We start from the raw sequence: 24544 nt of genomic DNA, 5'->3' as shown, positions 1-24544 counted from the left end.
TGACGGGTAAACCGGTCTCGCCATCGAAGATGTGATAGCACTCTTCCATCGGCCTGGTCGGAGGATCCCGGGCCCTGGACTCCGAGTCGCTTGAAGCGACGTCGATCGGAACGAATTTCGGATCCGACTTGAGGCGGCGGCGGCGTCGTCGTCGACGGCGATCGTGACGGGGAGCTTTGCTACCCACGTCTGGGGATGTCGGCGCTCCGACACCCGAGGCACTCGTGGCCTCGTGTGGTACTGTGGTACCCCCATAGGAAGCGTGTTCGACGCCTTCCTCTTCAGTTAAGGTCTGGGCGATCGCGTGTGGCACTCTGTTAACCACACAGGAAGCGTATCCGACGTCTTCCTCTGCAGTTAAGGTCTGGGCGACCGTGTGTGGAACTCTGCTACCCACCTTGAACACACTATTGTCAGTCAGTGTTCGTGACAGCTACAGCTGACTGCGGAACTAAGTTACTCGCTTGTGGACCTAGGTTTACCCACTTCGCCAGCGCCTCTTCTGGGCGCTGCCACCATCAAAACATCCTCGGAGTCGTCATATACGTCGACGACTCCCAAGCATCTGCCGGATGCTTTGGTACCCTGGCAACCCTTGCGGGCGCCCCGGGTCCTGACAGAGATGGGAACATGACTCACCAATGCTCTGTCGGACTGCGCAGGGCGGCTGGCACCGATTGCCTTGCCTCGCCAGTCGATCCAGGGCTCGTGCTTCTCAAGCCAGGGCATGCCCAGGATCATATCATATGGATCCATATCGAGAACAGTGAACTGTTCGAGGCTGTCAAAGTCTTCAAACTGGACGGCCAGATCCACTTGGACGTTGGGGGCAGTGACGACCTTCCCGTCGGCCAGCCGCACTGACACCGTCCCGTTGCCCTTGCTTTCTCTCAAAGCATCGGACAACTTGTTGCTATTTCGAGCAACCGTCTGGCGGCGTGCAAAATTCTTCGACGCCCCAGAATCGATCAAGATTCTTAAGGGATGATCGTATCCCCGAACACATCCGTGTGCTACGAGCAACCCGCCGCTGCTCTTCGCTGATTCGAGAGTGCGAAGACTCTCAGGGGCTAAGTCCCCGTGGTACGCGCCACCCGCGCACCCATCATGAAGACTTTGTTCTTCCCCAGTAGGGCGCCCCGCCTCTACTGGTTCCCTGCGTTCCCCTGTCCTCGGGATCCTGGCTTCTGCCAGCGACCCTTGAGGACGGGGTTGGGGAAGGACCATATGCGGAGTCTCTCCGCGGGACAGTCGCGCTTGAAGTGGCCCATCTTCCCGCAGCCGAAGCAGCGGATGTCACGCTGTTCGGCGAGCCCGAGTTCCATGAGATCTGGTCCGTTGGGGCTCGTTCGACCGGGAGCCGACAAGGAACCCCCAGGCTACGATGAGGCCGGCGTACGCACCTGACGATGGCTGTACTCTTCTTGAAGAGCCAGTTGCATCGCCTCTTCAAGGGTGTTTGACTGCACCCGGAACAGCTGAGTGCGTGCGGGGCCCACTCGAAGGCCGTTCATAAAAACAGTCATCTTGATGTGTTCGCTGAGTGGATTTCCCACTAGGGATGCCGTGAGCTCCCGTATCTCTTGCACGTACTCGTGCAGCTCACGCCTCCCTTGTTTGCACGAGAGGAAGCGCGAACGCTGGCGGTACTCGTAGTTCGCCGGGAGGAACGCGGCTCGGAGCTGTTCGCACAGCTGAGCCCAGGATGTGAAACATCCAGGGGATGTTGCCTCCCGTGTGTACACCCAACGCTTAGCACGGCCGCTAAGGTTGGAGAGTGCAAAAGCAACACGAAGTTGCTCGGTCGAGATCAGTGCCGCATCCATCGCGAGCTCTACTTCTTGAACCCAGAAGTGAAGGTTCTCGCCTTCCTTCCCTTCATACGGCTTAACCTTCAGCCGTATTGGCTTCGGATGAGGCGAATTTGCTTCCGCCGCCTGAGCCTGCAGGTTCTCCCGCACATGCGCGATGAGCCCCTGCTCGTACGCGTCAAACGCATTGACGCGCTCGAGCTGCTCGGCCGGTGTTGACACCACCAGGCTCTGCAGCCGAAGATGCCTGTCCCGACTCGAATTGAGAGTCGTTCATATGGGAGAAGTCGTTCCTATCCATGGCAACGAACTTCGGAGAGGTTCGGGTAGTCTACCCGCGGTGGCGTTGATTGACAACGAGTGCTACCAAGTGTGACGGGGTCACACAGCACCTTGCGCTAGAGGAAGCTAGCTTCTGAGAGTATACAAACTCTCAGTGAACGGCAGCTCACAGGTCCCTCTTTGTAAAAAAAAAAAAAGCGAATTGACCTATTTAAGGTAGAATGTAAACTGAGCATATTTATAGGTAGATGAAGCTTGGGTTTAATACAAACTAAAAGTCACCTATAGAAATGCAATGTCATCAACCAATGGTTGGCTTTGGACGACCTTGATACTTTGTACCAAATATCCCGAAGTATGACGTGTTATACTTCTGAAGTGTGACGTGTCACACTTCATGTAAACAGGGTACACTTAGGGCTACGTACCCCGCTACAATAAACCACGACGAGGGGTCTCTCAAAAAGCCTGCTATTTTAACGCTCCGCATATTTGTTGCCTCATCCGTGTCTCGCCACGCGCGGAGGTCCCAATCGCAAACGGTGTCAGCACTTGGCATACACGGGTTACCAAAGCGAGTGTATTCGACTCGGTCTGACTCTTTCCAAGCGTTTATTTCCATGTACATTAGGTCCTTGAAATGACATATTTAATCCACTTGATCACCTCTTGCTTTCGCCCAATGCTAGCCGACTGCCTTTGATGAGGCATTATTGCAAGTGACGGAAAAGTGTTTCTCTCTGTAGAATGGATGATCAGCAAGTTTGTAATAGCAAATTTGGTAGTTTTTACAAGGACTTTATTCAGGAGAGGCTTGTGTTTAATAGTGCAGGCATGTAGCACCCCACAGGACACTATTCGGTAGGGGTTTTTATTTGGGCGCATCCGTTAGTTCATTTAGCTAATACTGTACCGAGCAAAGCATTCTCTGCGGCCGCGAACAGGAGCAGGGAATGCTTTGTTGCTCGTTAAACACATTGACATAATGCACACTTGGCGGTCGCATGATTCCTTTTAAATGAAATCAAATAATAAATCAAACTGAGCTTAAGCCGGGGTCACACGTTACACGAATTAAATCGATATCGGCTCCTAGCACCCTACCTTCGACAATTGCTATCTCAGTAATACACTCCATGTGAGAGAATGTGACGGGGCACACAAGCACCTTGCGCAGAGGAAGTTCTTAACCGTATTTCCTACCCGTGTGCCCGGCCTCAGGCGGCACGGAGGAGGTGATTTGGTCATCAATTTGAGCGCTCAGGCTTCGTGAACTGGAAGAAATCCCGTCAGGTCAGAAAAGCTAAGCTACGGCGCTGACGATACGTATCATTGTGGGCTCGTTGCCTTCTACAATGCGCTCAAGCTTTTGGGGACACCGGGCACTGACTCTTTGCCACCTGGTCGAAGTCGCTTAAGAAGCTTGTCATGAGCTGGTGAGCAGCTTTCCCTAAGGCTGCAGGGAGAGTCTGACGGTCAGGCAAAGACGTGGCAGCAGACTGTATGCGTTACAAAGCAACAATAGTCTTGGTTCAGGTCCAAAGCATCCAGATCCAGATCACCTGCGGTGAGGCCTGTCACAAGAAGTTGCAAACGAGTGTTAGCTGCCGAGTACACTATAGAAACAGCAACAGCAGAGCCGTACCATCAACCGCCATACGCAGGGCCTCTGAATCCATCCCTGCCAAACTCACGTGTGCACGGAGAATACGGTTGACTTGAAGAAGGTGCGTGTTACGGGTCTGCTGATTTTCGAGGACCTTTAACGTGTCATTGTCGATATACTTGCCCTTGGCGAGCTTGACCAAGAGAAGATGGAGCTGGCGAGCTTGTTCGGTGTTGGCTCCAATTGCAGGCTTGTAAACTTTGCGTTATCTAGTCAGCTTCTTGTTCAAGGTAGTGATGAACGCGTCACGTGCTTGAACTTCAAGGTGTTGACACCTCAGCTCTTCCGAATGCTGCTCCATTGAAGACTACACACTCAAGAGCATAGCGCCGTTCTTGGCGTCGGACTCGCAGAGAATCTTGATGTCTGCACAGAGAGCTTCAACTTTGGTATTGGCGGCCTTCAAGAACGCCTCCCCGTTTTTCCGAGCCATGATTTCGGGAGCCACCGAACGTACGGCGGCAGCGGCCTCGGTCTGTGAAATCCACAGCTGACGCTCCAGACTGACGACTCGGTCAGTAAGGTCCGCTAACGCATCAGGAAGAGGCTGTACAGCCACGAGAGCCTCGTCGAAGCCCACCGCGGTCTCACGACGACGCTGAGAACGAGCATCGCCGTGAAGAGGAGGAGCGACGTTGATCTGCACTTAATGACGAGCCATCGCAGTCAAGTATGGGATAATTGACGTCATCATATGATAGATCGATGCTTCCCTGCTCTCAGCCAGCAAGACGCGCAACGAATCCTCGGTGACCGGTGGAGAATCACCAGCAGGCGCAGGCGGAACAGGAAGAGCCATCTCCGTGGCTTCACTGGCGACAATAGGCGCTGCCGAAGCTGCCGTAAGTGCTGAAGATGCTGGAACTAGAGGAGTCGGGAGTCCAGCAGACGAAGGCGCTGTCGAAGTAAGTGGAGTGGGCTGAGGGTTGTTCGAAACCTCGGTGCCGTCCTCCCGTGAAACAAGACGAGGGATATGTGGAGGTGAGAAAGTTACCGATGATTTACGAGGAAGATGTTCTGGCTTACCTCCAGCTGCTCACGTTCATGTTGTCGGCGAGGTTGGAGACAATGAAATGCCTGAGTCACGGCACGGTTAAGACGCTTGGACATCTTAATACTTGATGGTGATTTGGAGAATGAAGAAGATGTCACAACGGGCACCAGTACCGTGGCTTCCATAGCGACAAGGGCAGTTGTAGTGACATCTTCAAAGTTACGGATAATCGTCCGTCAAGAAGATGCTCAAGCGATGAGCACTCGGTCACATGATGTACGGTGACTCCAAGGTGCAAGAGACTCGACGATGTCACTACCGAGCACTCAATGGATATTGCATACGGTCCAGATGTCACTCAATTCAGGATGTCGTTATTATTAATAACGGACTGGCCGGATTCGCATTCAGCAGCCAAGAGCTGACCGTCTACGGTACGAACCCTCGGTGGCGGTTAGGATGAAGGCACGGTCGCCGTCTCGGAAAGGGCGCGAGCTGTTAAAGATGCGCATGCGACGCTGCAGACGACGCTTGGCGTACAAGAAGCTCCATAACGGATCATAATTCACTTGATATTTGTAAACATAATTAGGATTCTTAAGAGTAATAGGCCCGATAGGAAAAATATAAATACAGAACGGAATTTCCACTCAAGCACACAGAGCGACGTCCGGCTTCAAGGTAAGCGTCTGGTCAGGCTTATTTAAGTGTGTTATGTCTGTCAGTGCACCCGAAGCTCTGTAGCAAGGGTTCATCCGGCAAGGCCTAGAGACTGTGTGTGTTTTGGCCGATTACTATCAGGAGGTTTACGTGACGGCTTATTGTTGCCTATATGCACGACTAGGATTGCTTGTATTACATCCATTTTATCCCCCCAATCTAGTGCTGAGCACTCGGTTCCCTCGTAAACTTCTTACCCGTGCGTGGTACCCTTTCGCTTTGGGACCACGAGGATTCATAGCACAAATTAGCTTTGCTCGTGCTAGTAGCGTGTTCTTATTTTGGATGGCCTATATAAGTAGTTTACAAGGTTCAGTCTGTCTCGATGCAAGGGTAGAACTGGGGTCTTCAGGTCCGCCCGAACGATCGTTTGCTGTCCTAGCAGATGTATTGTAGTGGGAGCTTCCTAACTACATTTGTTGCTAGAGTTCACGTGGGATTTCCAATACCACAGTTGGAGCTCAAGTTGCTGAGATCTTGTTGTCTGCTTTAGCTCGGAGGTGAGTCGGTCAAAGCAAGTGGTGATGAGGTGAAAAAGCTGTGTGGTTGCTTCTCTTAATTTGGATGTATCCTCTGATACAATTGGCATTGCTTGTTGTAGGAGGACGTTCTCGGGATGAGGTGCGGTCGAAAGCTTTTGTTCAAGCTCATTTCGGAAAGAGTGAAATAAGTCAGTGTTGAATATCGGGAGCAAGAATAGTGGATGCTTGTACTTCATCGACATTAAAACGTCCACGTCTTGAAGAATCACGACCCGCATTTATTTTAAAAGATTTATAAAGCTCTTTCCAGCAATTTCATGATCATTGGATAGCATGCATTTTTAGATTCAGCTTTTTGAGGAAATATCAGCTCTTGCAGAGGTGATGGATGTAATATCGCTTAGGATCGGGGCCAAAGCCAGCGAGGACTCGAGCACAGTCAAATGGAATAAATTGACTGGCGTACGCCCCATTTCGACTTTTAGTTGCCCAGTGGCCTTGTTTATCGACCGACTCTGCTGAGGCTCCACCGGACTCAACTGCGGCTGCTTGTTTTCGGCCAAGCTGTGTTTTTACAGTACTTTGCACTCCAGTTAAGCTGTACACCTCCTTCAACGCCGAATATTGCTGGGGATAAATCGCCGGGGTGGTTGGTCCAGCACCTTTACGAACGAATATAGAATACCAGTATCATCGCTCACTAAAATTCGGCTAAGACTCGTCACCTACATGCCAGCTCTGAAAACGTAGAGGTATAGTGCGCTGAAAGGACAGCGCTTAACAAGTTTATGTCTCATCAAAGTTGTCTCCTCCACATTCCCATACTGTTTTTTTTTTGCCAAACTGTGCGCAGCAGGCTGGCTCCAGTAACACCTTCATTTTTGAACGAAATGAGACCGATGTGCGGTGAACATAATCTTCTTATGTCATCACCACGTGAAGATAAACCCAGCTAGAGTAAAATGTCAGCATGATAACGAACTCCATCCTCTGTTTCATTATTAAACATTTCATCAACAATTTTTTGTAGAGTTGTACCATCAAATGTCGCGTCAAACATTGTATTTTCGCCTGCATCTTGACACTTGGCAGCTTCATGTTGAACTGCCGTCACTTTTTTCTGTTTTAGAATTCCTTTAACAGTATTAGTCCGCACAGGAAGACGAGTATTGGTACCCAAACTGTGCTGCAATCTCCACGAGTCCATAATTGCACTTACATATACAGCCAAAGAAGAGTGACCAATAAATTGACTTTGAAAGTCGTCACAAGTAGCGCTAGTGGATGGAGAGACGGGGCCGATTTTTGCGTTTCCTGCCTCGCTTTCTTACGTGTCGATCTTGGATTGTAGTGTCCGCTGAGCTCAGCGGCTATCCGGATATCAGCATCCGGACAGATCGCCTAGTACTTACCGTGATACTTTGTTCCTAAGCTCTGGGGGCTGTCCAAAGTAGGTTGATGTATGGCCGAATCTGGAAATCCCTACACCACAGTTGCACTTGATCGCTGTGAGCTCTTCGTTGTATGGACACGAAGATGGGCCTCTCTTTCCTGAAGAGCAAGCTGTAGAGCACGCTCACAGCGCTCAGCCAACAGCGTAGTAGCGCTAGATGCGCAGGGTAGCAGCGATCCTACGTGGTTATTGCACTTACAGTGAGCTGTACATGTACGTACTACTTGTAGAGGTTTTACAATACATCATCGTACCAATTGCAGAAGAGCGAGTTTGTTGGCTCAACATGGCAAGCGGAAATGAGGTCCGTTCGAAAGAATTTTTTTACCTATTTCCAGAAAGTGCTAGTTTTAAGCGGTCACACATGCAATACAAGGGAACTTCAGATTGAATAACGATTATCTGGATAAAATCTGAATAAATGACGGATAAATTACCGATCGATAATCGATCCGTCATTTATTCAGATTTTGTCTAGAACTTGTTTTTCAAAGCCTTGTGTTATTCCAGAAACTTACTGTCTAGATTGTTTTTATTGGTTGAAATTTCACGTGCTTCATGTGGCCCACACCTAGTTTAAAAAAAGACCGCAGAAGGCAGTGGAGGGAGTCTTGCCTTGTTTTGCGCGGGCGATAAGATGGACGAAGCCAGAGGCGGCCCCCAGCAGGAGGCGCAGACTACGGCGTTTCAACCTGTCACTGCTACTACCAGTGTGACGTGCGACGAAAAAAAAATGATCGCGGGTAGTGTGACTCCTGGTGTCGCTTCGACTGTGAATGACAATCTCGAGACGACGGAAGGTGCTCCTGTCTCCAGTAAGCCTTTGGTTGAAAGACATGATGAATTGGAGGGTACGTGCGCTACAGGGGTGGAAGGTGAATTGGTTGCAGCAACAGCTGCGACGCTAGTGCTGCTTGATACACCGATCAAAAACGAAAACGTCGAGACTATGGAGACAGCGAGTGATAGCAACAAGCGCGCTCATGAGGAGGGCGTAGAAGACACCGCCTTGCATGAATCGCACTTACGAAAGCGCGCCGCTATTGGAAATGATGAGAGTACCGTGCCGAGCTCCGGACAAACCACAGACGAAACTGTGGGCGACAGCTCAGATGACGTTGAGATGATTGAGGCAAAGAATGAGGAAGAACTTCTTGGTAACGATACAATTCACGCCAGTGAAGAAGACACTTCCACTCATGAAGAGTTCTGCCGCAACCTTGACGTAAATCAGCAAGTGGACGTGTATGACGTGCGTACCAAGGATTGGCTGGCAGCCAAGATCGTGCACTTGGGTGAGGATGGCTTCACTGTTCACTACATGGGCTGGAATGTCAAGTGTGATGAAAAGATAGCCAAATCTAGCAGCAGCCGCATCCAGGCTCGAGCCACAAAAGCTATTACGGCGTGGGCAAAGCATCAAGCCAAGATCGACAAGCGTAAAGTTGAAAAGAAGGTCGAGGCTACACCATCAGTGGATGGTAGCCTTGGACGTCTTGGGGCGGAACAGCAGGAACTGGCACCGGCATTTGTTCAAACTGGTCTCACTCGATCTGGGCGTGCGATTACTAAACGTGTTGAAAACGGAGCTCTTAAACCAAAGGCACCCCCCAAGAAGAAAAAGGACGCGGCGGTTGTTGAATCTGGATTCCCAGAAGAAGATCTATGCGGAGTATGCGGTGAAATCGAAGATGATGAACTTACGGACATGATTTTGTGCGATGGTGGCTGCCTCAAATCGTATCACTTCTCCTGTCTGGGTATCGATTCGGCACCTGAAGGAAAGGAGTGGTTGTGCGAACAGTGTCGTACGAATGAGCAGTTGTGTTTTTCATGCGGACGCAATGGAACGATAAACGAGAAGGGAGGTGTGTTTCGCTGCAGTGCGCCGTCTTGCGGCAAGTTCTTTCACCAGACCTGCATCGATGCCAACAAAATGTCACGTCGTGCTGGGGGTAAAACCAAGCCTGGCTCTACATCAATGGAAGAGTTGCTGGAGTCAGACGCATCTTTCCGATGCCCTCGGCACGTTTGTTTCGTATGCGAGGGGAAGAAAAAAAGTCCTGACCTCATGTGCTGCCTGAAGTGTCCAGAATCTTATCACCCGCAATGTGTACCTCCAAGTGCTCGATACAATTCTGTTGGTTTACTCTGCTGGAGACACTTTGCAGAAGAGTTACCGAAGATTCCATCTTTTTACCTTTCCGACCGGAACATTGACACTGTGACAGTGGATTCCAGTTTGCACCTCCCTTGGATGTTTTTGCCAAAGCGCGACCCTGATGCCAGCAACCCAAATGATTGTCATCACTTTCGCCTATTAAAGAATATTATCGAGGATGTTCGTCTACAACCGCCAACTTACCGCAAGTTGGGTCGCAGCATCTACACGTTTAAACAGCCGAAGGTCTCGCTAGAGGATGCGCCAACGTGTGTTTGCAAGGAAAGGTGCGGAGATGACTGCATTAACCGGCTGAGTTTTACGGAGTGTTTTGGACCAGCGCCGACTCCAGGAATGAAGTTCAACAAGCACAATAGAGAATCAAACTGCATGCTTGGCGAGAATTGCGGGAATCGCGCGCTTCACCAGAAGGTGTACCCGCGCTTCCAAAAGTTTCACACAGTCGAGAAAGGCTGGGCCCTCCGCCTGCTAGAACCTGCCAAGGCAGGACAGCTAGTGATTGAGTACGTTGGAGAGGTTATTAATGAGGAAGAAAAGGAGCGCCGGCTGCTTGACCACGCGAAGAATAGCCCTGAAGACAAGAATATGTACATTATGGAGCTGGGCAAGGGCGAGTACATCGATGCGCGATTTAAAGGAAGTGTGTCCAGGTTTATTAACCACTCGTGTGATCCCAATTGCCACTTACTGAAGTGGCGTGTAAAGGGGGTGAACCGAATCGCTATCACTGCATTGAAGGACATCGAGCCGGGTACTGAGTTGTCGTACGACTACCAATTCCATACCAAGCAGGCGATGGAGTGGAAATGCCACTGCAAGGCTAAAAATTGTCGCGGAACCATGGCACCGGAGAAAATTAACCAAGCACACGAATCGCCTGTGAAAAAGCTTACGAAAAAGGAGCAGATCAAGCAGCGCAAGCGTGCTCTTATGCAAGAAAAGCTTCAACAGGGGAAGGAAATCAAGAGCACCGCTAGGCGCCTTTCCTTGACAGCTCATGTCAGTATGGGTGACCGAACTACTATTGAAAAGATGGCTGTTCGGACGGGCCCTGCAACGCGTGAGCTAGAGTGGGCTAAGTACTACCATCTTTTCAACATTCGAGATGCTAAGCATGGCTTCAATTTCAAGCTCCGGAAAGAGATGCGAGATCTACGAATCGCGCACCAGGAACATGTAAAACGGGAGCTCGTTAGTGTGTCTGGCTCGACAACTGCTGCATCAAGTCGATCCGTAAGCCCAGCTCGTCTATCGGGGAATGACATAAAAGCAGACCAACAAAAGGCTCCGGAGGAGCCGGCCGAGGACCGACAAGTGGTTACCCGGGGAGTGGTGGCCTCTGAGCCTTCACTGCCGATGGAGAGCTTGACCGAAGAAGTCTCAGTAGATCGGCAGGAGGTTGCGAAGGAAACCGTGGTCAAGGAAGAGTCCATCAAAGAAAACTCGGTAGCCACCGAGCCGAAGGAAAATCAGGCTGCAGATTTGACACTTGGGTCGTGTTTAGTTTTGAACAGCTATGCTCGTTCGTTGATTTGAGCATAATGGTGGCATATAGGCGCACAAATAAAGCAGAAACCTTTTCACTTAATCTCAACGAGGAAGTTAGCAGCCATTAGAGTTTGAGCCAAGATGGTTTCTTGGCAGACTTCGCTTGCGCACTCGATGATTTCGCTTGCGCACTCGATGTTGATCCAACGGGCGATTTTGCGCTGGGACGAGTCTCTGTAGGAAATGTCAGTAGCATTTTCTCAAAAGTTAGCAAACTAGTCACAGAAAACATATTCCTTCCAATTCATACCAAGGTCCATCGGCTTTGGATATACCGTTTTCAACGGGTCCACACTTCCCTTAGATTCGGCATGCTGGTCCATCAACTAAGCACTAGTGATTAATAACGTAGTCCATTCGACACAAGATCAGCACCACTTACCAGATCCTGACGAATGTAAAAACCGATGCTAGCATTCTCGGCTTGAGGCATGTCCAGCCACGAGAGATACGTCAGAGCAGCAGGTACAAGGTTCAGCTCGGCCAGGGTCTTTGTAGTCGCCAATTTCTGAGTCGGAGGCGTTACGTAGAGGTAAAACCTGTTAGGTTTACACTGATCCGTCAAGCACTCTGCGACATGATCCATGACGTCTTGGATCGTTTCGTTCGGGTGGAAAGAGGCCTGCACGACAGCTGTCGATTCGGATACTGTAAGATACATTCTACTCAATGTCCCCCCTGTTGTGCACATTCACATACCTCGGTCCGGAAACTGAACTCGAATTAAAGCGGTTTGATAGACCTTTTTACGCTTAAGCTCGTCAAGTTCACGCATCGCCTGAGTACGAAAGTTCTGGGTATAAATCATTAAAAAAGCATCCGCCGCGCGTACCACCAATCAATCCCCCGAACCAATCGTAGCAAAACATTAATCGAGCGCACCTTCGTCTTTTCCATTTCCTCCCGTCGAGCTCTAAGACTCGAAATTAGTAACTGCGTGTCATTTCGCTCACCAAGCCCGCCTTCAGTGGGGGGTTCTACCGAGTTCATTTGACCGCTTGCTCGTGTTCCTCCCAGAACAACAGTTGTGTTGCGAGGAGGCTTCTCGTGTCCAAGCAGTTGGTCTTGTTTCGACTTTAAAGCGTCAACAAGAACTTCAGTCGTACTTGGGCCACGAGGTTGCATCTGATTACAGAATCACTTAGTCCAATTGGTACGAACTTGTAGCAGCCGTACCTGCACTCGGGTAATCTGCGTCCGAAACACGTCAAAAGTCGGGTTTGTCTTCTTTTCGCGAACAACTGGGCGCGTGTCCGGCGAGATGCTCAAATCATCTGCCTCAACGCTCAACAATCGGAGACCCTCCTCCAGCACGCTTTTTTCGCTTGGGCTAGGACTGAGCATGAGCATTTGTGTGTCGGGGATCACTGCAAATCCAACAGACTTAAGAAAGTCCAGGCCCCCCTTCACTTGTCCCACTGCACGAGTGAATGCTGCATTTGACAAGCGGATCGAGCGCACTTTATCATTTTCTGTACACATGATACAAACAGTTTATAAATCTTGTTAGAGCCAACGAGAAGACAAAGGCTACGAGTTTTACCTAGATCGGATAGGACATTCGTGATAATTTTCATCAGTGTCGTGACAGCTGTCCGCGATACTGCATCAAAGTTGCTGTCTCGCAAGAGCTGCAGTGCATCATAACTGCCGATAATACTCTCCTCATCGTTTGCTCCTTTCTCACCGACAGGCTCTTTCATCTCAACGTCCTCAGTCTGCGGCTGAAGAACACGGTTCAACGTTTCCGATGTAGCAGCAGGCTGGTAGGGTGGGCTCGGCGTAGTAGATGCAAACGAATCATGAGACTTCTGTGAAGACGCGGTGATGCTATGAGTAGCTGTCACAGAAGCTTTCTGAGCGCTTGGAGTGGAGCTCGGCTGTCCATCTGTAGCTTGAACGCGAAACATCGCTGAGCCACTTAGTATGCCCAAATCTACATTAAAGAAACACCAAATTGTAGCTAGAGAAAATGTGTAGATATCGCGACAATAAAGGTATTTCGTACCTGCCAGAGTGGTCGTCGCGAAAGCATGTGATTCAACCTCACGTCGCAGGAATCCAAGGGAGAACTGTCACGCACAAGCATGCTCAGTAATTCTATCACACTTCACAATTCTCTTATAACTGAGTAAATTATCACCTGCTCTGGCGCAGGAAGCAGCTTAAAGAATGTTAGGATGCGTTCTATGGTAGCGTCGCTCCCAAAAGATGCCTGGACACGCTTGCCGTCACTCAATTGGACGCACACGCGCACTTGCTGCACCTCGTCCGCCCCCTCCAGCTCCTTCATTTCAACGGAGGCATTGTTCGAAATACCAGTGAGACGAAAGGGGATTGACAGGTCGATGGGTCTACTGCGGTGCAGGAGCTGGTACTGTCGCGAGTCGTTCAATCCGAACTGTTCCCGTGCTTCTGCTAGAACTTGGAACTGCACGATCATACAGAGGTTAGAGCGAGAGCCAAAGGGAGGGTAGTGTAGTAGACACACCATCGTCGTGCCGGGTGTGACCTTCACGCGCTTGGACTGGCGATTAAACTCCACGTTTAGCGCCATATCGGAGCAACAATTTAACTTGGAATATTCAAGAAAAAAACTGTAACAATTGATATTCAAGAAAACTCTGTAACAGACTTTTACATGTATATTCGCAGCAATGGCAAGTTGAAGCTTCATTACCATATTAAAACAAGGGTCGAGCGTCCTTATTTACTGCTGCTTGTAGTGGTAGCGCAGGTAAGGTAGCTCAACGTCTTCTCCCTCTGCATCCATCGCGCACACCTCTAGAATGAGGTACTTCAAGTTCGGGTCGATGGGCTTTTTAGTCACTGTACGCACGAGATCCGAGATCTTCATCGCCATGCGCTCCTTCGACCGCGACTTCGCAGAGTACATTGCGTAAAGAATCGTGACACCATACGACAGCATTGAGACCTCAGCGTCGTATTCCTTCTCGAAGTACGCAAGAAACTCCTTTAACGTCATGTCACCACGGTCCACTTCTAAACGATCCCACGCCGTCCACTTGTACTCCTCGCCTTTAAGCATTGTCTTCGTAAACTTTGGTTCAATCGGTTCGGCAAAGGTAAACAACGGCAACGCGAGGTTCACGAATCCGTTTTTGTAGTGGTCCAATGGCTTGTCCTGGAACACCTTTAGGATTTCAAAGCATACAAGTCCTGTCACAAGTGCTGTCGTTGTGGCGATGGCTGGGATGATCTTGCCAGCAATAAAACGAGACTTGTGCATGTCCTCCTCCGGGATCTTGTACGACCGCGCCCGCAGGTTGGAAACAGACACGATAACCTCCATGTGCGAGTCGTCATCTTTGTCAAACTCAATCGGCTCCATGCGGTAGCCTGCGAGCGTTGCTGGCTTCGGCAACTCCTTGAGAATAAAGTCGCACTGGGCATCCGCGTCATCAAGAGGTGGGGCAGCCCCCCGTTCCTTTAGCTCTGCATCAGAAGCAGCAATTTTCACACCTTTCTTGGGAGAAAATTCCGGAACGTGAATACCGCTGATGACTTGGGCAAACGTGTCTCTGTCAGTGTGTCCCTTAAGACCATAGTTCTTCGCACGACTATTAGCAACGGAAACAACGAAGTCCATGTGAAGCGGGTCTTTCACGTCAAAGGTAATTGGCGTTGGGGGTCGCTTAGGTCCAGACCAGAATGGAGTACCTGTCGTTGTCAACTATGCAGCACGAGGTTTACTAGTTTGTTGTAAGGTCAAGCAGTAATAATAAGGAGCGCGTACCTGATCTAGAGGAAAGTTGTAAAGAAGCTGTTTGATCTGGTTGCTAAAAAGTTCTTCGAACTTGAAGCGCGCCCATGAAATGCAGTCTTCAAATGACATCGGGCGATCATCCACAAGCGAGTATTTCAGCCGCTCTAGGGTTTCAACCTTGGTGTTTTGCTGCTCATTGAGTTCCTTCATGAATGTGGGCCCCTCTAAGTAACGGTTCACATCCGAAGGAGCTTGATAAAATTCACCCTCGAACCAATCGCGTGCCCACTGAAGAGTATGTTCAATCGCGTTGGGGAAGTTTTTCAGCGTGCAAATGGGAATACTTTTTTCAGGAGGATCCCGAGAGGCTCCGTAGTTCTCAGTGTTGTGTGGGACGACAATCTGTGTGTTGCCCTTCGTGCCAAGCGTACCGGACTCGAACATTGGGAGACCGTAGAACAAACAGCGCTGGTCCATATACAGACGAGCCTCGACGTTATCCAGTGCTGTGCACACACCGGAGAGCGACTCGAAAAAGTCGTCGTTGAACTGACCTTCAGATTCTGCACCGACTCGAGACACGTAAGCCCGTACATTAACGTCTGCGTTCATTTCCTTGACTGCCCGAGCAGCAACCGAGGACTTAGCTTGCTGGACATCCTTCGAGCGAAACAAGAACTGACGGTTCAGGTTCGACTTCTCGATCGTGTCCATGTCCGTGATGTGGATGGTGCTATCCTCACTTGACGCCACACCCATCATCGCCCAGTTCTTCAGCATTTCACAACCGATTGCACCGGCGCCCACAAGGAACATGTTCAGACTCTTGATTTTTTCCTGCAGCTGCCGGCCAAACACAACAATCTGTCCGTCGTATCTCGAGCCAGTGGGCGCGAACTCGTCGGGAACTCCGGCGTATACTGTGTCCGGGAGACACTCCACCGCGTCGAAAAAAAAGAATTGCTGAATTGGCGTAAACTTTCCACTGCATGCTTTAAGAGCTTCCTGGCCAACGATACCTCCGAGGAAAGCTGCCATAGGGGAGATCACGCCAGAAGCGCCAGCTGCAAGTGCTTGGATGATCTTTTTTGAGTCAGCGCCATCGATATTCTCAATGGTAAACTGATTTTTGGCAGCAGACTGCCTGTTGATCTCAGAAGCAAGTGTGAAAACCTCATTCGCGTCCTCCATGCAACCTGGTTTCGGGTAGCTTCCTTGGTGCTTCTCCTGAAAAGCATCCAATGCTTGAAACGCCACATGAAGAAGCTCGGAGCGTCCAAGCTTGGCAAAATCGTTGATCAAGAACTCCCCGGGTGCAGCAAGCGCGTTCTCCAGGCTTTTAAACTTGGTCAGGAGAGGCTGTTTTACCTGAGTAACATAACCCCCCGTGGACGGTGGTCCCTGCTCAAAGAGCTTCTTGTCGGCTTCATCAATGATATCCAGGGTAAACGTGAACGGGCCAGTCACCGTTACCTTTCTAGGCTTGCTGTCGTTCAAGAACGAGAAACCGGTCACGTCGCGAAACGACACCAAATCCCCGGTTTCCAAGCCATGACGGGTGTCTTCATTCACCGTAACTAATGGGGGGGCAGAGTTGGAAATGGACGAGATCAAACAGCTCACAGGCTCCACACCATCGCGATCTGACACGACAAACTCATCTCCGAAGTCGCAGAATACCGAGCCAAACACGCCACGCGCCTCGGTCGTGATGAAAGCAACTGACTTATCGTGGCAAAAGGCGTTAATACGCTTCGCCTCCTTCAGCGGGGCGTTGACGAGAACTACCACCTGGAGGCAATAAAAGAAGATTTTCGCACCAGTCCATTAGACTATCGCACCTCAATACATAAAGCTACCATTTAGCACGCACCCGGAATCCAAGCAAAAAATCTTTCGAGATCTCGCCGCTGTGGCATCGGACAGGCACGTAAGGATTCAGCTCCGCTAGTCTCGTTACAGACACAGCCGCTCGCGGCTTGCCAATGTCAGCCTCTGTCAGGTAAAACTGGGACGCGAGGTCAAGAGAGCTGGCAGGCGTATCATCGTGCAGCGTAACGCTCTTCACTCCCGCTAAAATGACGTTTTTGGCGATCTCCACACCAAGGCCGTTAAGCCCAACTATGAGCACATTGGATGCCCCCATGCGTAACTGAGCCTCGCGGCCCATCACGTACAGCTGGCGGCTGTAGAGCCCCTCGTCGATCGATGCGGCGCCGGTCTGATCAATGTCCATGGCGTTCTCTGTGACATGCACCAAGTTCCGCACACCGTCAGCAGTCTCACTCACATCCCCCGCCGTCACAAAGTGCGAGCTCATGGCGCTGGCGTCGTGACGGAAAGACAACATAGCATAAATACTAAAGTCTACGCCCTTGCAGCACTAGCTGCTCGTCTCCAGCCTATATAAGCTACACATAGCAAACACAGACACCAACCTCACTCAGCGTGATATAGAAGTAGTTTTCTCTTGGATCTACTGCAGTACGTTTCCAGGCCGCAGTCGATCTGTTTTCAACATAGGGATCCTTAGCACGCCGAATATTCCTCGCGGGGGCACCAGTATCGGCCCCCACCTCGCAATCTTCCTCACCTTCGTTTGAATTTGACTCGTGTTCTAAAACCTCCATCTGGTTTAAGCCCATTGGTCAAAAAGAAAACGATTTTATCCAATGGTGTAGTGGAGTTGTTTTTCTGCGAGACATATCGCTGTCGCCGACACCAGAGCAAGCAAGGCAAGCGATAACATGGGAAAGAAGCGCACAGGTCGTTCAATTCGAACCTCGAACATGTGTTTCTCAGATTGTTGACTTGTTGGCGTTACTGTGCAGGAGACCGGCGAATGCGCCGTGAAGGCGACGACGATGACGAGGTCGCGTCTGTGGCATCGGTGGAAAGGCGTGGGACGTTCGTGTCGGACGACGGCGAGTTCTATGAAGGCTATTCAAAGAATGTGGACGACGAGCAGGAGATCGACGATGCTGTCGAGGAGCTGACCGAGAAGAGGTATGTCCGTAGGGTACATCGTTAGAACAAGATACGATAGATCCTCACGGGTTGAAATATTGCCATGCGCACAAATGCTCAGAACAACGACACGCGTCGCCGCTCTCGAGAAACTGACCGCACACCTGCTGCAGTACCTGTCGCCTGAAGACGTGAGTGAGAGGTACGCTAGAGTAGTGCCTTCTAGTACAAGATTTTGGATTTTAACACCGTTTGACGAGCAGCTTCATGGACAACGTGCTTGGGTGCCTTCGTAAGCCTTCTGAAAGCGAGGCAGTATTAGGATCTCGTATCCTGGCAATCATGGCAATCATCTTCGGAGAGGATGAGGAACGTTTTTTCCAGCGATCGAAAAATGTGCTGAAGCCATTGGTCAAGACAGCCAGAAACGCAAAAATTAAGGTTTCGGTATGTATTGTTTCTTACTGCTGCCCCACCTATCATTGCCCCGATGACCAACGTTAATGCATTGTATCGAAACGCAGACTATCCGCGCGCTTGGACTGATCTGCTTCGTGTGCAGTGTTGAAGAAGAGAACACAAAGGACCTTTTGGAACTTTTCGAGACATTTTTCAACCCAAAAATCATTGGCGACATCTGTAAAGCCGCTCTCGACTCGTGGGGACTTGTCGCATCCTCGCTGTCGGATGAGATGCTGGCCAGCGACATATTGCTGGAAAGGTGAAGATATGCATGCGGTAAAAATATCGAGTCTGAGCTGTTGTGACCATCCACTTTTCCCTGCTACGTGAACAGACTGGTGCCGAAGTTTCTTGCCTTGCTAGATCACAAGGATGTTGAAGTTCGCTCAGCTGCTGGTGAGAATGTAGCCGTCCTGTACGAAAGCGCACAGAATTGCGGTGTCCCGTTACCCTACAGCGAAGAGATCCTAGATCGCTTTTTAGAAATGAGCAAGGACAGCAGCAAGAAGAACAGCAAGAAGGATCGCAAGACCCAACGAGTTGTTTTCAGAGACATTCACTCGACTCTTGCAGTAAGGCTCGTGAAAGTTTGCAACCCATAGTTTTGTTGAGGTTGTTGTTGCTCAAAGTGTTTAATTGTTTTACAGAGCGGAGAAACTCCGCACGTTTCATTTTCGGTGAAGAACGAGGTGCTGGAGATCAGCTCGTGGAAATCTGTCAAACAATTTGAAGCGATGAAGGAGTGTCTGCAGACTGGTCTTCAGGAACACATCAAGTACAACAATATACTTCGCGCGATGCTGGACCTACCGGAGACTTTGGAAGACCGCAAAGTGGACAGGGTACGTCGAGTTGATACAACACGTTGCGATTTAAATACTGACAGCTTCGTTTTCGACTTTGAATAGCGCGATGTCTTCAACAAGAAATCTGCTTCAAGGAAGCAACGCAGCAATGAACTGAAGGGGGACCGTAAGCGGAAGCAGCATATGCAGGATGCTTTTTATGATGACGGCTTTTAATAAGTACTGAAGTACTGTAGACAACAGTATTAGCTCTTCTTTGAAGTGTTTTCTGTGAAGCTATAAAGCACCTTCCGAACTTGTACATGTACCTCAAAGTACTTCGTTCAGCTTCTACAGTAGAAGTAACCTTGGATGCACACTGAAGAATATCGCATACTTCAAGTACTACGTTGTACGCTGTAAACTACTACTAACGTTACACTGACACTTTGTCAGGCCTGCGCTGTTCGACTGAAGTCTTTGACCCGAAGACGTTTGTACATGTTGGCTCACATTTGGACTCATTCGAATGGATTCATGTATTAGGTTTCAAACCGAGAAGGTGGCAAAGGCAGCAACAGACAGTCTCACTACCCACCTCTCGGTAGCCCGACCTATGCAGCAACGAATAAGAGATCTAATCTGCAGTAAAAAAGGTCCCTCAATCCTTCTTCTCCACAGCATCCCCTTCCGTCCTGGCAGTATCGCGCTTCGAGCCCCGAACGGGAGATCGCGGGCTGTGACTGCGTGAGCGACTACGACGGTCTTTCTTGGCAGGCGACGGGGAGCAGCTACGACTGCCCTTGCGACGGGAGGATTCGGCCTTTGGAGCATCATGCGACCCACTACGCGAGCGAGAGCGGCCTCGCGACTGCCGCCCGCGTCCGCGGCTTGCACTGCGGCTTCTGCTCTTGCTCCTGCTTCTGCTACGACTTTTGTCACGTTTCCCGCGGTTGAACATTCTCTCTAGCTCGCGCTGCATGGATCGCGATACCGTCTTAATGTGCATAAAATTGCAGTAGCCGCCGCGGTTGCAAGTTCCCTCATCGAACTGGCGGCAGCGTGCTTCCCTGAAATCTGTCACTGGAGAGAACTCGCACACGAGCGGGCGACCTGCGTAGAAGCGTCCGTACAAAGATTTCTGAGCTGCCGCGGCATGTTCCTCGTCCTCATACTTGGCGTACACATTGCCGACGAGGTGGTCACCCAGATTGTCGCAAATGTTGAGCTCCTCCACCTTGCCGAACTTGCACAGCTCCTCAAAGACCTCCTCGTAAAAGTCCTCAAAATCCTCGTCCACTTGACGCTGGTCCAGCGAGGCTGGGTCTCCGTTCTGCGCGATCACCTGCGCGATCGGGTTCTGGTACATGTGGCTCACTAGGATGGTCTGACTGAACACGGGCTTGTTGTGCAGTCGAGAGCAGCGGTCGCCGTGTCGGCAGGCACCGATCTTGAAGTAAAACGGACAGTTCACGCGGTCCTCCTCTGTGCCGTGAATGCGCGCCAAATGCTCAGCACCCCCTCCGCTCTGCTCCCCGCGTCGGCTTCCCGCACGATCCCGTCCATAGCCCCCACCCCCCGATCGGCCGCCGTACCCTCTATCGCCGCCACTTCCACTGTACCCACGCTCTCTACTGCGGTCTCGACCGCGGCCTCGGAATTCGTCCCCGTACCGGCTCGCCATTGCAGCGCTACGAAAGATTCCAGAATGGTTTCCACTCCACTCGCTGAGAGCTAAATATCATTTGGCGAAGGTAAACTTTTAATTCTAATATCGCTCTGCGGGCTATTTATTTTGGGAGGAGCGATTGATTAAGTACGAAAACGAGCGGCGTCTGCACAGTTCAAATTTGAAATCGAAGCTGATAACGTACGTACAGTACTGTTACCGACGGAAAGCGATGAGCCCCCTGCATCTAGACCTGTCCTGGGAAGAAGAAGAAATTGAGGCGGAGCCGCCGGTGCACCGGAGTCGAAACTGTGAAGACCATGATGATGACCGTTATCTGTGGTTCAACACGCACTTGCGGCCATCGGGTAAAGTGCATTTCTGATTCACGCCTGACAATGATCTACATCTAACCTGGCCGCACTTGTGTTGCAGACGTCGTGGAGGCGATGGAACACAGACCTAAATACGAGTATACAGTCACTGGACGCAAGCGCATCAAACCGGGGTCTAGGACAACTACGCTAGGTTTGTGGTGAGATCGCTTCATCATTTGTGAGCGCTGAATAGTGACAACAGCTTTCCTCTTCTTCTCAGGGACAAAGCTGGAGGTGAACGGGAAGACAGTGGCAATATTCAAATATGGTGGCGGGATCTATGCCATTCAAAACGCCTGTCCACACCAGGCTGCGTCATTGCATCTAGGCGACATTGAAGACATTGATGGCACATTGTGCGTCTCGTGTCCACGGCACAAGTGGCCCTTCTCGCTGGAGGACGGTCAGTGCATCATTCCAGTAAACCGCCAAGCTGAGTGCTATCCGATCCGCGTGAGGCAAGAGCGTGATGGATCGAAGATCCTTTACATAGGGTTTACCGCGATTTCGGAAACGTTATTCCACGACGACTCCTTTTGAGGATGGCTTTGATTTGGAAAAAGTGATAAAGCAGGAGGTTTCAGCTTCGCAGCAAGCGATGTAAAAAGGAGCACAACCCAAACTCGTCAACGAGTTTTGCGTTATGTATCAAAGATCTTGTACTGATAATTATTTACCCGTTGCGCAGTAAAGCGATATCTTTAATGGGGGTTAGCGATCGACTTTGACCCAACATAAGCTCCCTAATTAGCCTGCTTTGTGGAAAACGATATGGGGTCTTTTCAGAGCTCAGTGCAGCTACAACCTGTGCGTGAACCTGCAGCACTGCTGAACACGGGAGCAGGCATGATCATTCGCATCCCAGACCCTGCAGGTGGTGCATCCACATACGAGCATAACTCACGCCTTTCGACTACACCCAAACCAATTGCAAGCTTGATTGAGAGATCGCAATCCCAAGTACAGCAGTCATGTGTTGCTGTCGTGGTAAGACCAGGGGAACGGAATCAAGCGCTGAAGGGAAACATCGTGTATTTGAAGAAGACTTCACGCAGCTCGTCGCTCAGCTCTTAGACCACGCACAGTGCAATACTACTTTGAAGCACTGGTGCAACAGGTTGCGGGCCATTTTAAAGGCAAAACGATTTTTTTCGTGAGTACGCCGAGGAGAGCTTCCTATTCTATCCTTGTTCAAATTCTGCTCGCGACCTGTTGACAAACAACGGCGCGTTCATTCAGTGCCTACAAAACCGTAGCGAGTCGGTCGTAATCCACAAGCTCTCCGCAGTCGGTACCGAACACGAGGTGCCGGTCGTTAAACTTTGTCGAGATGAAGCGTGCAGAGGCATTTGGTGGTTCAAACCATCGCACCGGATTAGGCTCATACCACCTCCAGAGTGCCGCCTACGCATTCAAACGACAAATACCTTTAGTACCCGTTTCGAATAAGCACGCAGCAACACTGCAGCTATCATGCAGCATACCTTGCCGGTCGATGACACACTAACTAGCTTGCGGTTGTCAAACTGAAGGGCTTTAACACCCCCATGCTCCCGATTGCTAAATGCACACAATGACTGCTGGGTTCTCACATCCCAGGCTTCCATACCCTGCTCGGAGTAGCCAGCAACAACCACTGTCTCATCCATCTCCAGCGCCGAGATGGAACCTTCGCACAAGGCTGATTTCGACAAAATCTTCGCACTCTTTCCACCCCACCATCGAACTGTGCCCTCGTTACCAGCAGACCACAAAACTCGTCCTTTAGTATCTGCGTTGACGACAGCGCCTGTTTAATAATTATTGGTCAAGAGCACATATCAGCATTAGCCAACCAAGCACTCACTGGCAAAGAACGATATTTTTTCATACCTGGGTGACCTGCGAGTCGGTGTGTGAGGCGGCTACTGCGCACATCAAAGACACGAATGAGACCACACGATGTACCACATACGAGTGTGTTACGTAGCAGCATCAAACTCGTGATCTGCGGGGCAGTCTCTCTCTGCGATCGCGGAAGCATGGACTTGTGTATCTTACTGGACGGGATGGATACAACGATTTCTCCCTTTGTGACATCCCAAACGTTAGCTTCTCCCTTCTCTGTCGATGTCGCTAGATGCAGGAAAGAGCCATCATTGTGGTCAATTTTAACGTTAACCACTTTGTCCTTCGCACGCGTCCTAATGAATGGAACCATTCCGAGACTGGAACGATGGGATATCGAAGTTGTAGGTGAAGCGCTCACCAACGACGTTGTATCGAGGTTGCGACTTTCAAGCGAGGAAAAGCTCCAAATCTTGACCGCACCATCGGTGCAACCAACTGCTAGCGCTTCGTCGCACACATCGTAGCATGAAGCATTGGTTTGAGACATGGAAGCGCGTAGGTGTTGCTTCTCGAGCGACCACAAATAGAAGCTAGCACGCTCTTGATCAATATCGCCTGAAACTAGCTGCGCACATTTCATCTGATATTTAGCCCCATAACCACAACAAACCCAGCACAGCGCAAGCATAAATTGCAACCTACTCGTGCTTCTTGACTTCGACTGAATCGGCTGCTTAGTAGGCCTGGATTCTCAAACGCCGTGCGAGGGTTCTTATGCACCTCGTTCTTTAGTTCCGGTACGCCATCCAGACTGAAAGTCCGTGGGGACTTATCAAACCACTCGTTTTCCGCAGTCATCAGTTTTAAGTCATGAACGTATTCCCGCATAGATGTACGTTCATTCAGTAAGCAAGCCCGAATGGCAGGGGGCGACCCTCGTCGGTTCACATTGCTGTCGTCGCAAGCGCAGCAAGCGTCAGCATTTTCTACACCTTTATCCCAATGATTATCCAAGAAAGGTAATGCAGTTAAAGTATATCAGTGGGGTCTTACGGGGAGGGCGCGTCCACTTCTCGGTAGCAATAATTGGAGGCGCGACGGAAGCAGTTGGTCAGCAGCGGCTCGTACGGCACCCCAGCCGAAATCTCCCACACCGACGGCTTCATCATTTCCCTAGCCCAGTTCCGGTTAATACACACTACAGCGCAATAACGAAAGCGTGCACACAAAGGTATAGATCGACCGTCAGCGCTCAAGCTTTCTTTCTAGCATTTCTTCTTTCCATTCGATACGCACCCAGCAGCCGTGTATCCACAGACCCTACATAGGCTACCACCCGTGCCAGCAACGTAGGCTTCCCCAGAAGTATATTGATCGGAGCGTTGGGCGCCGAGGCCTCGACGTCGACTTGAGCAGCCATCGTCGCTTCTCTCGGAATGCGGGGGGAGGACCTGGCGCTTTTCTTGCCGCCTGATGTCCGAACACAGTTTGGTACCGACCATCAATAAGTAGGTGTCTTTAGCCTTCTAACATACTCGGATTGGTGAAAGTATCAAGAGGTTAATGTCATACTCGGATTAAGCTTGGTT

At 50.4% G+C, this 24544-nt stretch overlaps 7 protein-coding genes across 7 annotated transcripts; 3 read left to right on the top strand and 4 right to left on the bottom strand.

The window, feature by feature from the left end:
• Positions 1–7996: 7996 nt before the first annotated feature.
• On the top strand, positions 7997–11126 carry PITG_05692 (histone-lysine N-methyltransferase, putative; the record flags this gene model as incomplete). The annotated part of the gene is made up of 2 exons (XM_002999265.1): positions 7997–9276; positions 9640–11126. The coding sequence occupies 2 exons, from the start codon at positions 8046–8048 to the stop codon at positions 11124–11126; spliced, it is 2718 nt and encodes a 905-aa protein (XP_002999311.1).
• A 352-nt stretch (positions 11127–11478) lies between these two features.
• Positions 11479–13695, bottom strand: PITG_05691 (uncharacterized protein; the record flags this gene model as incomplete). Its single annotated transcript, XM_002999264.1, has 9 exons — positions 11479–11771; positions 11838–11931; positions 12021–12071; positions 12162–12263; positions 12315–12610; positions 12682–13074; positions 13147–13210; positions 13282–13569; positions 13630–13695. The coding sequence occupies 9 exons, from the start codon at positions 13693–13695 to the stop codon at positions 11479–11481; spliced, it is 1647 nt and encodes a 548-aa protein (XP_002999310.1).
• A 153-nt stretch (positions 13696–13848) lies between these two features.
• On the bottom strand, positions 13849–17185 carry PITG_05690 (ubiquitin activating enzyme, E1 family, putative; the record flags this gene model as incomplete). Its single annotated transcript, XM_002999263.1, has 3 exons — positions 13849–14832; positions 14896–16656; positions 16739–17185. The coding sequence occupies 3 exons, from the start codon at positions 17183–17185 to the stop codon at positions 13849–13851; spliced, it is 3192 nt and encodes a 1063-aa protein (XP_002999309.1).
• Positions 17186–17616: 431 nt separating this feature from the next.
• Positions 17617–19316, top strand: PITG_05689 (uncharacterized protein; the record flags this gene model as incomplete). The annotated part of the gene is made up of 8 exons (XM_002999262.1): positions 17617–17631; positions 17697–17871; positions 17954–18034; positions 18096–18279; positions 18357–18553; positions 18629–18866; positions 18942–19136; positions 19203–19316. 7 exons carry the CDS (start codon positions 17708–17710, stop codon positions 19314–19316), a joined length of 1173 nt encoding a protein of 390 aa, XP_002999308.1.
• A 277-nt stretch (positions 19317–19593) lies between these two features.
• On the bottom strand, positions 19594–20786 carry PITG_05688 (splicing factor U2AF 35 kDa subunit; the record flags this gene model as incomplete). Its single annotated transcript, XM_002999261.1, has 1 exon — positions 19594–20786. One exon carries the CDS (start codon positions 20761–20763, stop codon positions 19741–19743), a length of 1023 nt encoding a protein of 340 aa, XP_002999307.1.
• Positions 20787–20939: 153 nt separating this feature from the next.
• On the top strand, positions 20940–21665 carry PITG_05687 (uncharacterized protein; the record flags this gene model as incomplete). The annotated part of the gene is made up of 3 exons (XM_002999260.1): positions 20940–21116; positions 21184–21276; positions 21346–21665. 3 exons carry the CDS (start codon positions 20981–20983, stop codon positions 21663–21665), a joined length of 549 nt encoding a protein of 182 aa, XP_002999306.1.
• A 702-nt stretch (positions 21666–22367) lies between these two features.
• On the bottom strand, positions 22368–24388 carry PITG_05686 (uncharacterized protein; the record flags this gene model as incomplete). Its single annotated transcript, XM_002999259.1, has 6 exons — positions 22368–22529; positions 22610–22914; positions 22998–23580; positions 23658–23907; positions 24009–24153; positions 24252–24388. The coding sequence occupies 6 exons, from the start codon at positions 24373–24375 to the stop codon at positions 22368–22370; spliced, it is 1569 nt and encodes a 522-aa protein (XP_002999305.1).
• Positions 24389–24544: the final 156 nt, after the last annotated feature.

Source organism: Phytophthora infestans, genomic scaffold (genome assembly GCF_000142945.1).
Source record: "Phytophthora infestans T30-4 supercont1.7 genomic scaffold, whole genome shotgun sequence".
Classification (NCBI taxonomy): Eukaryota; Oomycota; class Peronosporomycetes; order Peronosporales; family Peronosporaceae; genus Phytophthora; species Phytophthora infestans.
This window is presented reverse-complemented; position numbering and strand designations above follow the sequence as displayed.